Below are 13,631 nucleotides of genomic sequence, written 5' to 3'. Positions count from 1 at the left end.
GTCTTGCCTGATGAGGACGGGGAAAACCCCAGCCACCAGTGGCACCCACTTTGCCTGGGGCCGGCAGCACACGGCGGAGTCAAGGTTCGAACCAGCGCTTTCTGACTCCAGAGTTGGCGCGGAGTGAATTCAACAAATATTTATTGAGTGCCTGTTATGCACAGATATGGTTCCGGGCGGCTGGGACACATCGGAGGACAGAACCGAGCCCTGCCCTCATGGAGCTTACAGTCTGTCATGTTTCCCCGCCACTGATCCCTGCACCTCTGCCAGCAGCCGCCCGGGCTCGGACGCGGCTGACACCCACCCCCAAACAGCAGAGAGGGCTGGAAGTGGATTTTTAATAATAAAGTACACAGGAGGGGGCGGGTGGGGGGCTGAGCGCACTGTGTGGGGTGCAGTGGCAGCGCTGGGGAGGGCCTGGGTCCCAGCAGGGCCAGACTGGCTACACGAACTGCTGCTGTTGCTGCTGCTTCTTGGTGGCGGCCTTGTTGGCCAGGTCCTTGGCCTTTTCCGTAGCTGCCAGCGCCGTCTCCTTGGCCTTCTCCGTGGCTTCCTTGGCTGTCTCAACAAGCGTCTTGGAAGGGGCCTCACCTGCAGCGAAGGCCAGGGCCGGCTTTAGGTACAGAGGGTGGACACCCCCCCCCCCGCCTCCGGCCCAGGCTCCCAAGGGGCTGCCCCGAGCTCTCACCTTGCAGCTTGGCCAAGATGTACTCAAAGCCCTTCATAGTCTTGGTCACATTGCTTTTGAAGCGGGCAAGACCAAATTCCTGGCAAGAGACAAGGGGAGGATCCTAGAAGCCGGCTCGGACGGCAGAGGCCCGGGCCCCACAGCCCCGCTGACAACTACTCACCTGAACCGCTCTGGAGACGCCAAACAAGCTGGAGGAGACCCAGGCTTCCCGGCGGATTTCAGTCCAGCCGCTGTTGTCTGAGTTCACACAGTAAACACATCGCTCCTCCACCATCTGTGTGGGGAGTCAGACCAACCACAACCACGGAGTCTCTCACTTTACCAACGCCAGCATCAGTCTGAGAAGTACCGGTGTGAAAATAGGTTCCTCCCCATGGCGCATCCCCAGCCAGGGTCGGGGGACCAGGCGGCCACACCCCTGGGTGTCGGGAGCCTTTATGCCTCGACGCGTACGGGGTGTGCAGCCTGGCTCCCGCCGACTGCGGCCTCCTCGGAAAGAGCACCCCCCTGCCAGATGGGCCCCCGCGGTCACCGGGCAGGAGCCCAGAAAGCGGGATACAGTGCGGCCGCGCTCACCGCAGCCCGGCAGGACACTTCCCCTCTCTGGCCCTCACTTCCCTCTTTGCAGACTGGGTAAGTGAGCTGAGAAAACAAGCTGGGGAGGGGGATTCTCTGAAGCTTTCAGGGTGTTCACACGCTGCACGTGGGCACCAGTGCTGGGTGCCGTACACAGGGGCTTTGCTTGGTGCCCGCAATAGCTCTGCAGGAGCCCTCCCGGCATGCACTGGCCAGCGGAGACGCTGTAGAATGATTCTCAAGCCACGGGCAAGAGAGCACAGGTGATGTTTCCCACAATCTCTGGAGCACTCCCATCAGATGAGGAAGACACTTCTGGAGTGAGTGGGAGTGGTGTGGGGCAGGGGGTGGGGACGTTGTGGCGCAGTGGGTTAAGTCACCTGTGACACTTGCATTTCATATCGGAGCACCAGTTCGAGTCCGGCTGCTCCACTTCTGATCCAGCTCCCTGCTAATGCGCCTGGGAAAGCAGCAGAAGATGGCCCAAGCGTTTGGGCCCCTGCACTTGGGAGGGGAGACCTGGAAGCAACTCTGGGCTCCTGACTTCAGACTGGCCCAGCCCCAGCCATCGCGGCCAGTTAGGGACTGAACTAGCAGATGGAACTCTGCCTTTCAGATAAAAAAAAATGAATCTTGAAAGAAAAAAAAAAAAAAAGAAAGTGGAGCAAGGGGCCATAGCCGCTCCCCGAGGTGCACGCAAGGCCGCCATCTGATGGACGCCCACCCTCAGCATCACTCCTGCAGGCCCCACCCAAAGGCGCGTCACGCAGTTTCCTGAAACAGGTGCCTCTCCCCCAGGGCACGGCTGAGTCAGGGCAGGGGCAGGGCAGGCTCCGGGCCACCCGGTCCTCAGGAATCTGCCTCGGTTCCCTAGCCACCTGCTCCTGAGCAGTGTGCTTCGGGGGGTGGGGGTAGGGGCCCCGGGGAGGTCTCACCATCAGCCGGGCGTGGTTGATGTTCCAGGTGAAGGTGGTCATGGTCTTATTCTGTGGGTCCACTATAGAGTCCTCCAGGATGTACACCGAGTGAGCAACATTGGCAGGAAATAGTCGCTCTGCCCAGCGGGGCATCCTGTTAGTCTTGGTCAGGAGTCGACGGGACAGGAGCTTCCGGTCAGGGGTCACCTCCCGGTGGACTATGTCTTCAGTCAAGACATGTTTGCTGCAGGTGTCAGAGTGCAGGTGACCATCGGGAACCTGCCCCCAGGGAAGCTCCCCGTTGGGGTTCCCACTTGGGGCAGCCCTGCCCAGCGCGCCACCCCTGCAATCTCGCCCAGTGATCTGGGCTGTGGCTCAGACTATCCCAGGGCAAATTCCAACTGCTGCCCTACCTCACTGACCTGGATTCCTGGCTTCCCGGCAGGGCGGGGCCTCGTGACTTCCTGCACGGGCAGACCCATGGGCAAGTGCCTGACTTGCAGCCCCAAGATCCCTCCCAGGGCCCGTGCGGCCGTCTCTTCCCGTCCCAACGTCCACAGAGAGGGCCTTGGCAAACCAGTGCCCAGGCCCAGCCACCTCCCAGGGCCTTCCGAGTCCGGCCCGGCCACTTCCTAGATAAGGCCTGCTGCCCTTAAGGCGGTCACGATTCCGGAAAGCCCTATGTCGGCCTCGATCCGCGGTTCCCCTTAGCCCCATTACTTGGGGGGATCGCCCGCACTTCGATCTCGACAGGGCGGAGATGGTGCCGGGGGTTGCTCTTCCCAGAGTCACGTACCTATAGGGATTCGGGTATCGCTGCCAAAAGGCAGCGAATACTTGGTCCCAGGAACTTCGGAGCACGCTCTGGCCCAGGAAATACTTCACCATCGTTAGTCCGGCCGGGGCGGACTCAGCGTCCGCACAGCATCAGGCGTGCGGAGCCCGGGGGCACGCGGAGGCCGGGCCGGGGCTCGGCGCACGCCCGCCAGGCTCGCAGCTCAGGTCAGTCACCTCCGCGCCGCGCCCAAGCCGCTGCCCGCCGCCGCCATGAGGAGCTGGCCAGCCGCGCGCCACTTCCGGCGCGGCGGCACAGTCCACCACTTCCGGCGCCGTCCACGTGACCTCTCGGCTCCGCCCCCTCGGCCTAGCGCCCCTCCCTCCGGAGTCGCGGCGCTCGCTGCGGGTCAGAGCAGGGTTCAGGGGGGACTCCGGGTTCAGTTGGGAAGCCTACCCCGAGCGGGAGTCCCAGCCGGGCCGGCGGGCGGGCGACCCGGAGGGCGAGCGCGGGACGGCGGCGTGCGGCGCGGCCAAGGTTCGCTGGCCCGCGCGCTCGCAGGCCGGCCGGGGTCTTGGGCTCTCCGAAGATACCCGGCGCTCGGGGCAGGCAGAAGAGCGGAGGCAGACGGGGAGGACGGGGGCCGAGCTCTGGCCTGACGCGGGGCCTCGAGCGCCGGGCTAGCGCGTGGGGTTAGGGGCCGAGCGGAGGTCGGGTGTGCCTCAGGACCCCGCCGTGGGTGAGGCGGCCCCAGGAGCATGAGCGGGCCCCGCGTGGACCTCAAGGTGGTGATGCTGGGCAAGGAGTACGTGGGCAAGACGAGCCTGGTGGAGCGCTACGTGCACGACCGCTTCTTGGTGGGGCCCTATCAGAACGTGAGTGCGCCAGCTCGGGGCGGCCGCGCGGGGAGGGGCCGGCACGCTCCCGCCGACCTGACCGCCTGCCCCTCGTTGCAGACCATCGGGGCTGCCTTCGTGGCCAAGGTGATGTCTGTAGGAGATCGGACGGTGACTCTAGGGATTTGGGTAAGTTTCCTGGGCACCCCGTTCGCGAGGTCTGCAGAGGGGGGCTCTGACCTGGGCCCCCGAGGCCACTGCCCAGCCCCAGGCCCTGGTTTCCCCTTCTGGAGGCTGGGGCTTGCTTTGCAGTCATGGGGGATTCTAGCCTGGTAACCCAGGCCGGGGCTCAGTCCTCCCCTGATTTTCAGGACACAGCAGGCTCTGAACGCTATGAGGCCATGAGCAGGATCTACTATCGGGGCGCCAAGGCTGCCATCGTCTGCTATGGTAAGAGGGGTTCTGGCCTATTCCTCAAGCAAGGTGTGGGTGCCTGGCGGGCCTCAGAACAACCCCTGACCCTCGCTCGCCTTTCCTGCATGCCCCACGCCAAGACCTTACGGACAGCAACAGCTTTGAGCGAGCCAAGTTCTGGGTGAAGGAGCTGCGTAGCCTGGAGGAGGTGGGTGGCCACACCTGGCTGGATGGGGGCCTGGGGGTGGGAGCTCAGTGGGTCCGTGGAGCCCACCCTGACCTTGGCTTCTGCTCCAGGGCTGTCAGATCTACCTGTGTGGCACCAAGAGCGACCTGCTGGAGGAGGACCGGCGGCGGCGGCGTGTGGACTTCCACGATGTCCAGGACTATGCAGACAGTAGCTGCTGCTCAGCCCCTGAGGGGGTGGGATGCGGGCGGGGAGTGGCTGCTTGGGTGGGCTACAGGCAAGGTACCTGCTTGGCTTCCTTGCATCTTTGGGGTCTGGGAGACTCTGAACTGCTAGGCTCCCTCTTTGTCTACTGGATTCTCAGGTGTGAGGCTTCGTCACTTCTCTTTACAGATATCAAAGCTCAGCTCTTTGAAACGTCTAGCAAGACAGGCCAGAGTGTGGGTGAGTGCTGGTCCTGGGGCCTCGCAGCAGGAACGGGCAGGGGCACCCCAGGCAGTAGAGTAGACGAGCCCTCTGGGCCCTCACCGGCCCTCTCTTCCTGTCAGACGAGCTCTTCCAGAAAGTGGCCGAGGATTACGTCAGCGTGGCTGCCTTCCAAGTGATGACAGGTGTGTGCTCCCCCGGACCGCCTCTCAGCCGGGGCGTCGAGCCCCGCCGAGCCCCGCCTGACCCCGTCCACGGAGCTAGGTGCTAAGCTGCCACCTCTCTTTCACAGAGGACAAGGGCGTGGATCTGGGCCAGAAGGCAAACCCCTACTTCTACAGCTGTTGTCATCACTGACTCGCCACTCACCTGGCCTGGGGAATAGTGGAATTCCCCAGGGGGCTGGACCCAGCTTTTGTCTGGGCTCAGGTGGTCCAACGTCTGAGCTACCCCAGGTCCCCATGGCAGCAGAGGTGGCACCGGCCTGTGCTGGCCCATGGAACGGAGGCAGTGTGGGCTGGCTGTGGGCATGAGGAGGGCTAAGGACCGATCTGGACCCCAGGCTTCTGCCCTGGACAACACTTGTATCTGCAGATTACTTAAGTGGCTTCTGATCTGTAAATAAAGTCAGTGCACTGTGACTCACACTCAGCCCCTTTCCCTGCTGTGTGGACCCGGTGTCAAGACACCTAGCTCTGAGAGCACCGGCCTGGCCTCACTTCTATACTAAGGCTCCTCCTATCTCTTACTTTCCTTTGGAAACCAAGGAACCTCAGCCCCGGGTTGCAGAGGAGCCCTTGGAGAAACAAGAGGTTCTTTGCTGTTCTTCAGTGAGAGGCTGGGGTCGGGGCACTACAAAGCTCACCATTCCTACTAGGTGCAGAGGAAGGCAAGGAGAGCACTCAGCCTGTGCAGCAGGGGCAAGCCCTGCTTAGATAATAAGGGGGCCTGGTAGGCCTGACCGCGTCTGTCGTGCCTGGGCCTGTGAGTCAGGCCTGTTGTTCAGATCCTGAGCTTCCCAGACATTCCACAGTGTGGCTTAATGGAAGGAAAGTCATTCAGTTCTGCAAGACAGAAAGGTCTCATGGATCCAGATTTGGATCCCAGCTAGCTACTTAGAAAGGCAGCCACACACTCAGCCTGAGTTACTCCTCTGTAAGATGAGGGGGCTGCTCCCCAGCTCAGGACCGTGAGCATCCTAGGGGAAAATGAACTCTGGTACCAAATGCTCTTCCCATACTCCTCCTCTGACAGCTTCTTGCTGGAAAGGCAGGAAGCAGACTCCCGAGGTTCTCCCAAAGGTATCAGGCCTTAAAGGTCCAAGTGTCTCTGAAGGCTCATGGGTTAGGGTACCCAGGGCCAACGCTCCCTGTTCAACAAGAAGCCTTTTCGGGTATGGGAGGTGTTGCCCTGCACCAGGAGCCTCACTTTCCAACTCACTGCTTTGCTGCCTTTATGCTCAGACTGAGCCTTGTACAGTACTCAACACCTGCCTCTTAAGAATGTAAAACTTGACCAACAAGCTCTGACTCATTTGAAAAGTGCTTTGGTTCTACTTCCTTTTTAAAAAACCAATTCCTCAAAATACACTTCCTTCACGAGTGATGGAGATTTCCTGTGGAAGGGGACTGAAACTGATACCAACCACTCCCAACAAGACAGACATGTAGCCCATAGCCACGGGGAGGAAACCCACACTACTCCCCCATCAAGGGCCTGGAGGGAGGCTCAGCTCTGTTGTGTTGCCCACTGGGGAACTCTCTGGGGTGGCTTTTGTTCTCACCCCAGACCAGTCCTCTGTCCTATTAGGCTACACCTCCCCAGAAACAATAAAACAAAACACAGGGCAAGGGCCATAAGAGTAAAGTTAAACTTTACTTTACAGTAATTTTTTTCTATATACAAAGAATTACAGTACATGTTTATGGAGACTCCTAGCACAGGGCTCCCTCTTTTTCACTAGGAGTTTCACTTAACAGCTGACAATCTGTGGGGCCGGGGAGGGGGGAGGGCAGAGAAAACCGTGACGGACCTTGGCTGACCCCCGACCCCCCGTCCCCCTTTCTTAAAAATATAAAGACAGATCTCTGTCATCAGCTTGTTGCTTTGCCAAGACCTAAACAGCTGCTCTTCCAGGAGCTCCTGTGTGCTGCACTGCCCATCCAACACACCTCATCACCTGCACGCATGCAGGCAGCACCCACCGTACACCTGGACACTGCTGGCTCTGCCCGACCCTAGAGGTTTAAAGCACCCAGAACCATTTCTGCTTCTGCTTCCTGTGCTTGCCTCTTGTCCACAAAGCTCGGCTCAACTTCCAGGGTGTTAAACCTGAAGCCCTCTAACAGCCTGATGTTTTCAAAGCCATGGGAAAGCAGCTCTAAAGGAGGGCTACACAAGAGTTGAACAGGCTGTTTTTGCTTACACTTGTAAGACACATTTCTTCCAAGGCTGTGGATTTCTAATTAAAATAAACTCTTTCCACGTCCTTAAGAAATATTACTCTTCATATTCATGAGCTATAGAGGTGCTCCCATGAGACTGGAAGAGGTAGAGAGGGGCAGGAGGTAACCCAGGGAGACCCCACACCCAGAGCTCTACCAACCTGTTCCAGGCAGTGTGGACGGAGGCTTATGGACAAGGTGACCCCAGCCCTGAGAAACTCAATGGCCACCTTCATCTGGACACGGGATCTCTTCCACCTCTGGAGAATGCTGGACTAACTCCAGGGTTGGGTGCAGGCTTTGCTGAGGCTCTGCTGGGTCCTCACCTCTAACAGAGCCTGAAAAAAAACCTTTCTACATAAATCTCCCAAGTAGGAACCTGGGTTTCTCAAGTCACCAGTCCCTCAATCCATGGCAGTGCTTATTTATACCATGAAATTAGCACCATCATTACTTTTTTTTTTTTTGTATACAAAGCAATTATCTACTCTTATTTCAATTTAGCTACAGCAACCTCTGGCCCTGCTGCCCTGGCCCTAGGAAGCTCAGCTGAGAGCTAACTGGCCACAGCCAATCAAAGCCTCTTGCAGCCACCTAGCTTTAAATGATCTGGAATGTCTAACATGGAACAGCTCGGAGGTTACTCAGCAGGGGAAGGGGGCTTGAGGCAATTCCTTTCTTGCCATGATCCACAGAGCACAGGACACTGGGCCCCTCAGACCTGGCCGATAAGCCCCAAGAGGGTGACACTATTCCAAAACAAAGCCTTAGGAGAAAACCCACTTTATAGGAGCAAGTTCAGTGCTTTCCTGATCCCTCTCCACGGGGACAGTGCCAGGACTGGACCTCCTTCCTGCCGTTCTGCTCTCATGAGGCAGCCTGGGGGGGGCAGCTCCAGCGAGCAGGTGGTGCTGAGCCCGGGACAGGACTGTGAGTTCATGTCCTGACTGTAGTGCGTGGGGGATTCAAAGAATAGAAGTTGTATTTTTTTTTTTTTTTTTTAAATCAATGCTAAAGGTGTGGATCAGCACAGTGATTTACATCATCAAACTCAGGGACTTCAGGAGAAAGCAGACGTTTTTTTAAAAACGTGGACACTTTGGAGCGGTGATAGCTGTTTTGCTATTAGAATGGGTTGGCTCCACCAGGAGAAACAAATAAGGCTTTGAATGCAAACTTCAAACGTTTCCATAATTTCTTCTGACTTTACAAGCTTGCCCCTCAAAAAGCCCTCCAAGGGAGCCGGGTCGAAAGCAGGCTATCTTGAGATCCAAATACCACAGTACCAATCCTGCACAATGATAAAAGGTTTCCTTTAGCTGCCTAGTTGCACCCTCTTAGGGAAAAGGGTCTCCTTATAGGCTTGAGGAAGTCTAAAAGGGCTGGCGAAGTCACTCCCTCCCCACCTTCACTTAAGAGTCTCATTTCCAATAGTTCTGATTCTACTTCTATAGTTGGATAGTGACTGCTTTCATGATTTTAACAATCTAAAATCAGATGCCGCTGTCAGTGGACCTAAAAGCTCCAATGTCCAGCTTCCAATCCACAACCTGAGAGTCTTTCAGTGGCCCTGATGGAAGCCTGATGTCCATCCATTCAGGTGAAGAACTGACCCCCAGAACCAGGTACGGCTCACAAGCTGTTTTCCGAGGCAGGTCTGGAAAGCAGCCTCTAGTGAATGGTGGAGAATGGAGAGTGGCTAATCACGGCCCCCTTTCCCTCAGTCCTTCCTGTCTTGTGAGACACTGTCTAGATGGCCGTCTAGCCAATTACCTACCAAAGCCTACTTCAGTGAAGCTAGTTCAGGATGAAACTTCTCCACTTACATTTTTACATAGCCTGCACGCCCCACCCCCCCGATTCACAGTTTATTTCATGGAACAAAGAGCTACGGTAATTTAGCACACAACACAGTGAAAAGATGCCGACAGTGCAGTGTGGGCATCTTCTGATCACAACTACAGATGACAGGAGAGAAAAGGGCACAGGACTGGCACCAAGCAAACCCTACTCATACAACCTAAGAGATCAGGGAAAGGGACCTACTAGCTGCAGTTATATACGTATTCTCACACATGATAAATACTTAATATAGTCAACTTTCATGTTCTGGATGAATTTTCTTTAAAAATATCTTTTTCATGGTTTAAAATTCTTTTAAAAGAAAATAAGATGCTTTATGTTTTCTCTTCCTTTTGAACAAAGAGCTTTTCCTCCCTGGTGATTAGGAAGAGTTAGCATGAAAGGGGAGAACTAGGCAGGTGGAATTCACAGAGGAGATTCCGAGGTCTCAGTGAAATGCAGGGAGAGGTCCCTAAACTTGGGACAGCCCTGCCCAGCCTCGTCCCTCTGCCTGAGTTCAAGTGTCTCAACCCTAGAGACAGACTTTGGGAAATAAAAGCAGATTCTATTTTTATTCTCTCTATAAAGCGCAAATGCTTCTCTAACAACTGCTGTTCCCTCCTTGGAAGTGATGGAGTAACCGCGGTAGGAACGTGGGAGAAGGAAATCAGGACAAAATACAGAATCCTGTTGAGGGTATAAAAACCAGAGGGGAGACGCCATGGCCAGGAGATGCTGGGCCAAAAGACGGCCTATTGGCTAAAGCTGCTGGCTACGTTGGCAAAGCAAAAAGGTAAACACATTGGTCTAGGAACAAGGGCACGGGGGCAAGTGAGGGGACTAGCCAAACAGAACTTCCTGTTGGCAGTCGGTGAGCCGGGCGAATGCTAGGGCAAGGTAGCACCAACAGATTTCCCAGCCCTTGGGCCCCAGCTCAGGGCAGCAGTAACAGATAATCAGCAGTTATGAGGAGTCATCTCTTAGACAGGACATTGCTCTAAATACCTCGCCTCACTGGTCTCAAGGGAAGGGTTCTGGCTTGCCTCTGAGCTAAGTCAGCAGACAGGTGCTGTCAATGGAGAACAAAGCAGTTCTCAGGGAGGTGAAGAGAACTTCCTCCATTCAGTTGGGAGGGCAAAGGATCAAGAGAGCAGAGTAACTTTCCATCAGCATCTGGCATTCTTCCTGAAGCTGGTGTATCTAGCTCAGAGCTTGCCAGAAATTCCCTATGTCCACTGCCCGAGGCTGAAATCTGAAAGCACCTGAGTGTTTGGGGATGGGGATGGGGGGGTGGGCATGGGTTCATGTAAAAGGAGGAAAATTGGTAGAAAAGAAAGGTAAACTTGCCAATTGCCTTCTTCCAATGCTGGAAAAGCTATATTTTCATAGAGCTCAGCTCCCCCTAACCAGCTGCTCCTCCAAGGACAGATCTTCAGACACTACGCAGCCCAGAGGCAGCAGAGGCTGCCCCAATCAACAGCCCCACCTGGCCTTGACACAGCACTCCTCTGTCTGCTGGCAGACCTCTGCATGGGTGTGCAGGCCCATGCTCCACGCACAACCCAAACAGGAGACACTTACTCAACACAACCACTTGTGGTGCCACAGAGGACATTGCAAAATGAGGTTGGAGCTCTAGGGCCCCCGCAGAACTTCCTGTTATTTCCTGGTAAAAGGTTCCTGAAAACAGCCTGGGTTCCCAGGAAGGCATCTTAGGCTGACAGGGATCAGGCCTCATTTATTTCTGCATCTTGGGCCAGTGACTAGCACCTGGCCTGGCACACATCAATGCACAGGAAATCTGCACTGAATTGAAGAACATCAGTTCTGCCCAAGGGTCCATCAGGTGCCCTCAGTAGGGATCTGTCAGGCGAGGGAGATCGCTCTGAGAGCCCCTAGACCTTCCATCCTGACCAGCGGAATTGAATTCCATGTTTGACTCCAGAGTGGACTTTTTATTTTAAGTTGACCATGTAGAAGATGGAGGAAAGAGACTCAAGTCTGTCTGTTCCTTGGCTGGGGCCCACTTGGATTTCCATACAAGGCTGACACAACTGTAAGCCCCCACTGGCTAATGCCACAAGAGTTCTGAGTGTTGGTTTGGAAGGAAACAGTATCAGTGGAAAAGTGTGAGGGTAGGTCTGATTTTTAAGGGGAATAAAGAATGAAAAGATTCCTCTCCCCAAATGGTACCCTGGGGGGCAGCTTGTCTGGTTATGTGACATTGACTGGTATTACTTCTGTTCTGACTCTGCACATTTGTGATTGGAAGGGGCTTGGTTTAGAGCTGGAAGTGTATTTTGCTCTGGTTTGGGGTCTTGCCCTCTTCCAAGAGACCAGCAAGTCTGTGCCAATGTCTGTGTGCTCCCCGCAGGCCAGCAGGACTGCATCAGTGTCTGTCCAGCCACCATGGGCCACAGCCCTGCCCCTGCTGAGGTTTTCCCCAAGGCCCAGGAACTCTGCTCTGGAGTTGCCAACTTCTTCTCTTCAGTAGAGAGGGAGGCTGGGGTCTTCACAAGAGACCTGAAGGACTGCCCAGTTTTGGCAGCAAGTCCAGGTAGTTGCTGGCTTCCGGCCATCTGCTTCACCTGCTTCACCAGGCCTGGTGCTTGGCTGGGAGGTCCTGGGGTCTGCTCAGCCCCTGCAGGAGCTCTTCCTGAGGCCTGAGTTGCTGGCTCATATAAAAAAGCCTTGGCAGGCGGCTGAGAAAGAAGTCTGGCCTGGGTGAGTGATTTAACAGCTTGCCAGGGGTGCTCTGCAGGGGCTGCGGTCTTTCCAGGTGGCTGGAGAAGAGGTTCTGACATGCTGCCTTTCTCAACCACTCGTGGCATATGCCCCAGGCCTTTGCTGGCTGCCCATGAGCTCGATTCCAACACCGGCACCTTCTCATCAGCCTGTGGTGTGACCTCATGAGGAGATGCTGCCCGCTCCTTCTGGCGAGGGGTTAGGTCTATGAGATCCATCACCAAAGCAGCTCTATTTTTTGACTGAGTATTCTGGTCCACAGGCCTCAGTGCTTTTTCTTTAGCTACCAAGGTCTGGACCACAGCTGATAGTACTTTCTCAGGAGGTGGGAGTCTCTGGGACAAAGGGGCATGGGATTTGTCTGGGGGCCGCTCTGAAGTCTGAGGTTTGGGACTGCTGGTAACTAGCAGTCTGTCTGGCGGCAGAAGTCGTAAGCCAGTGGGAACTGGGGTTTTCTCCAGTGACTGGGGCCGTGGGCTGACAGCACCTATAGATTTATCCAGCCGTGGGTCAGTTGTCCCCAGAGGTCTTTCCAGTGGTTGGGGCCTGACTGAGGGTGAGGAGCCAGGGCCAGTCACTGGAGAGGGCTTGTCAGATAGCTGGGGTCTTGGTCCTGCCACTGGAGGTGACCTGTCCAGTGGCCTCTGGCTGGATGCCAAGGGTTGGGATTTGGTCCCTGACCCAGCAAGGTCTCTGACCCTATCTAAAAGCTGGGGCCTGGAGTCAGTTCTTTCAAGAGGTCTTTCAGGCAGCAATGGCCTCTGACAAGTCCCTGCCAGAGCTTTCTTGGAGAGTGGCAGCGTCTGGTTGGTGTCGGCAGGTGGCTTATCTGACATCTTGGGCCCCTGAGCAGCTGTTCCTGATGACTGTTCTGCCAGGTGAGCGCCCGGCCCTGGAGGCAATGGTACCGGGGGAGGCACATACTCACGGATCTCCCCGGGTTCCAGAGGGTTGGGCCCACAGGGGTCGTGCTCAGTACAAGATAGACGCCCATCCAGTTTGGAGATGAACAGCATGCCTTCCCGATGCTGCTTGCAGAAGGAACTGGGGCACATCTCACAGAAGGAGGCTGCTTCCTTCCCACACACATCACACTGATGCCACGGACACTCCCACTTCCCTGAAAACACAGGAGAGAAACAACCTTAGGGGGGAAAAGGGAGACAGGCCATGGCTGAGGGAAAGCTCAGGGGCGTGACTGCAGAGCCTCCCTCAAGCTGCCTGCTCTTCACTGCCACCTCTCCTTCCCAGGGAGCACAGTCTCCCCTTCTGCACTGAATGACACAGTAGGTGACAGCAGAGCCTCAAGGAGCAGCTAGGTATCACCTAAATACAAGCAGAGGAATAAATTCATATTTCTATGACCATTTCCAGCAACAGGGGACCCCTCGGACAAGCTTCCCTTAGATGGAATTTTGGATACTCCTTTCAATTTCTGCATAGTCTACTGGTCCTTTAGAGCTTTTAAATCTTCAACTGGAACATAAACATCCCAGATACCTAACTCCTGCTTATGTGGTTACTTACAAGAACAGGAAAGCACGTATAATACAACTGCAGAATGGAAGCAGATTCACCCATGCTCAATCTGGCAAAACTTGTGTTATCCCCACAGAAACAGGGGAAAAGACCCACAGCTAGCTGAGCCTTGCATGTACTACCCCACTGACACAGAAATGAGTCTACCAGCCCCAAATAAACTACACTAGATCTCACTCTGGATACACAGAGAAAATCAGGTCTATCCTGGCCCCAGCCAACCTGACTCTCAAAAA

At 55.7% G+C, this 13,631-nt stretch overlaps 3 protein-coding genes across 37 annotated transcripts in view; 1 reads left to right on the top strand and 2 right to left on the bottom strand.

Annotated features, from left to right (window-relative positions):
* Positions 1 to 124: 124 nt before the first annotated feature.
* On the bottom strand, positions 125 to 3,286 carry PRELID1 (PRELI domain containing 1). 2 transcript variants are annotated; one of them, XM_002710425.5, is made up of 5 exons: positions 2,984 to 3,286; positions 2,206 to 2,431; positions 855 to 968; positions 692 to 770; positions 125 to 594 (listed from the first exon to the last, which is right to left on the bottom strand). In XM_002710425.5, exons 1-5 carry the CDS (start codon positions 3,073 to 3,075, stop codon positions 446 to 448), a joined length of 660 nt encoding a protein of 219 aa, XP_002710471.1. In that variant the 5' UTR covers positions 3,076 to 3,286; the 3' UTR covers positions 125 to 445. The 2 variants fall into 2 exon arrangements, with proteins under 2 accessions (XP_002710471.1, XP_017196764.1); XM_017341275.3 differs by having other exon boundaries at positions 692 to 794; positions 2,984 to 3,254.
* A 61-nt stretch (positions 3,287 to 3,347) lies between these two features.
* Positions 3,348 to 5,472, top strand: RAB24 (RAB24, member RAS oncogene family). 2 transcript variants are annotated; one of them, XM_002710424.5, is made up of 8 exons: positions 3,348 to 3,837; positions 3,919 to 3,987; positions 4,170 to 4,248; positions 4,353 to 4,420; positions 4,510 to 4,609; positions 4,793 to 4,843; positions 4,948 to 5,010; positions 5,118 to 5,472. In XM_002710424.5, exons 1-8 carry the CDS (start codon positions 3,721 to 3,723, stop codon positions 5,180 to 5,182), a joined length of 612 nt encoding a protein of 203 aa, XP_002710470.1. In that variant the 5' UTR covers positions 3,348 to 3,720; the 3' UTR covers positions 5,183 to 5,472. The 2 variants fall into 2 exon arrangements, with proteins under 2 accessions (XP_002710470.1, XP_051700429.1); XM_051844469.2 differs by having other exon boundaries at positions 4,510 to 4,635.
* Positions 5,473 to 6,681: 1,209 nt separating this feature from the next.
* NSD1 (nuclear receptor binding SET domain protein 1) overlaps positions 6,682 to 13,631 on the bottom strand; it is a 148,134-nt gene continuing 141,184 nt past the window's right edge. For all 33 annotated transcript variants that reach the window (XM_051844455.2, XM_051844450.2, XM_051844452.2 and 30 more), the window contains one exon: positions 6,682 to 12,976. In XM_051844455.2, the coding sequence (XP_051700415.1) occupies positions 11,346 to 12,976 (1,631 nt within the window). In that variant the 3' untranslated portion in view covers positions 6,682 to 11,345. The remainder of the gene's footprint in view (positions 12,977 to 13,631) is intronic.

This window comes from Oryctolagus cuniculus, chromosome 6 (genome assembly GCF_964237555.1).
Source record: "Oryctolagus cuniculus chromosome 6, mOryCun1.1, whole genome shotgun sequence".
NCBI classification, from domain to species: Eukaryota; Metazoa; Chordata; class Mammalia; order Lagomorpha; family Leporidae; genus Oryctolagus; species Oryctolagus cuniculus.
Note: the sequence above shows the minus strand (reverse complement) of the source record. Positions and strands in the feature narration are given on the sequence as shown.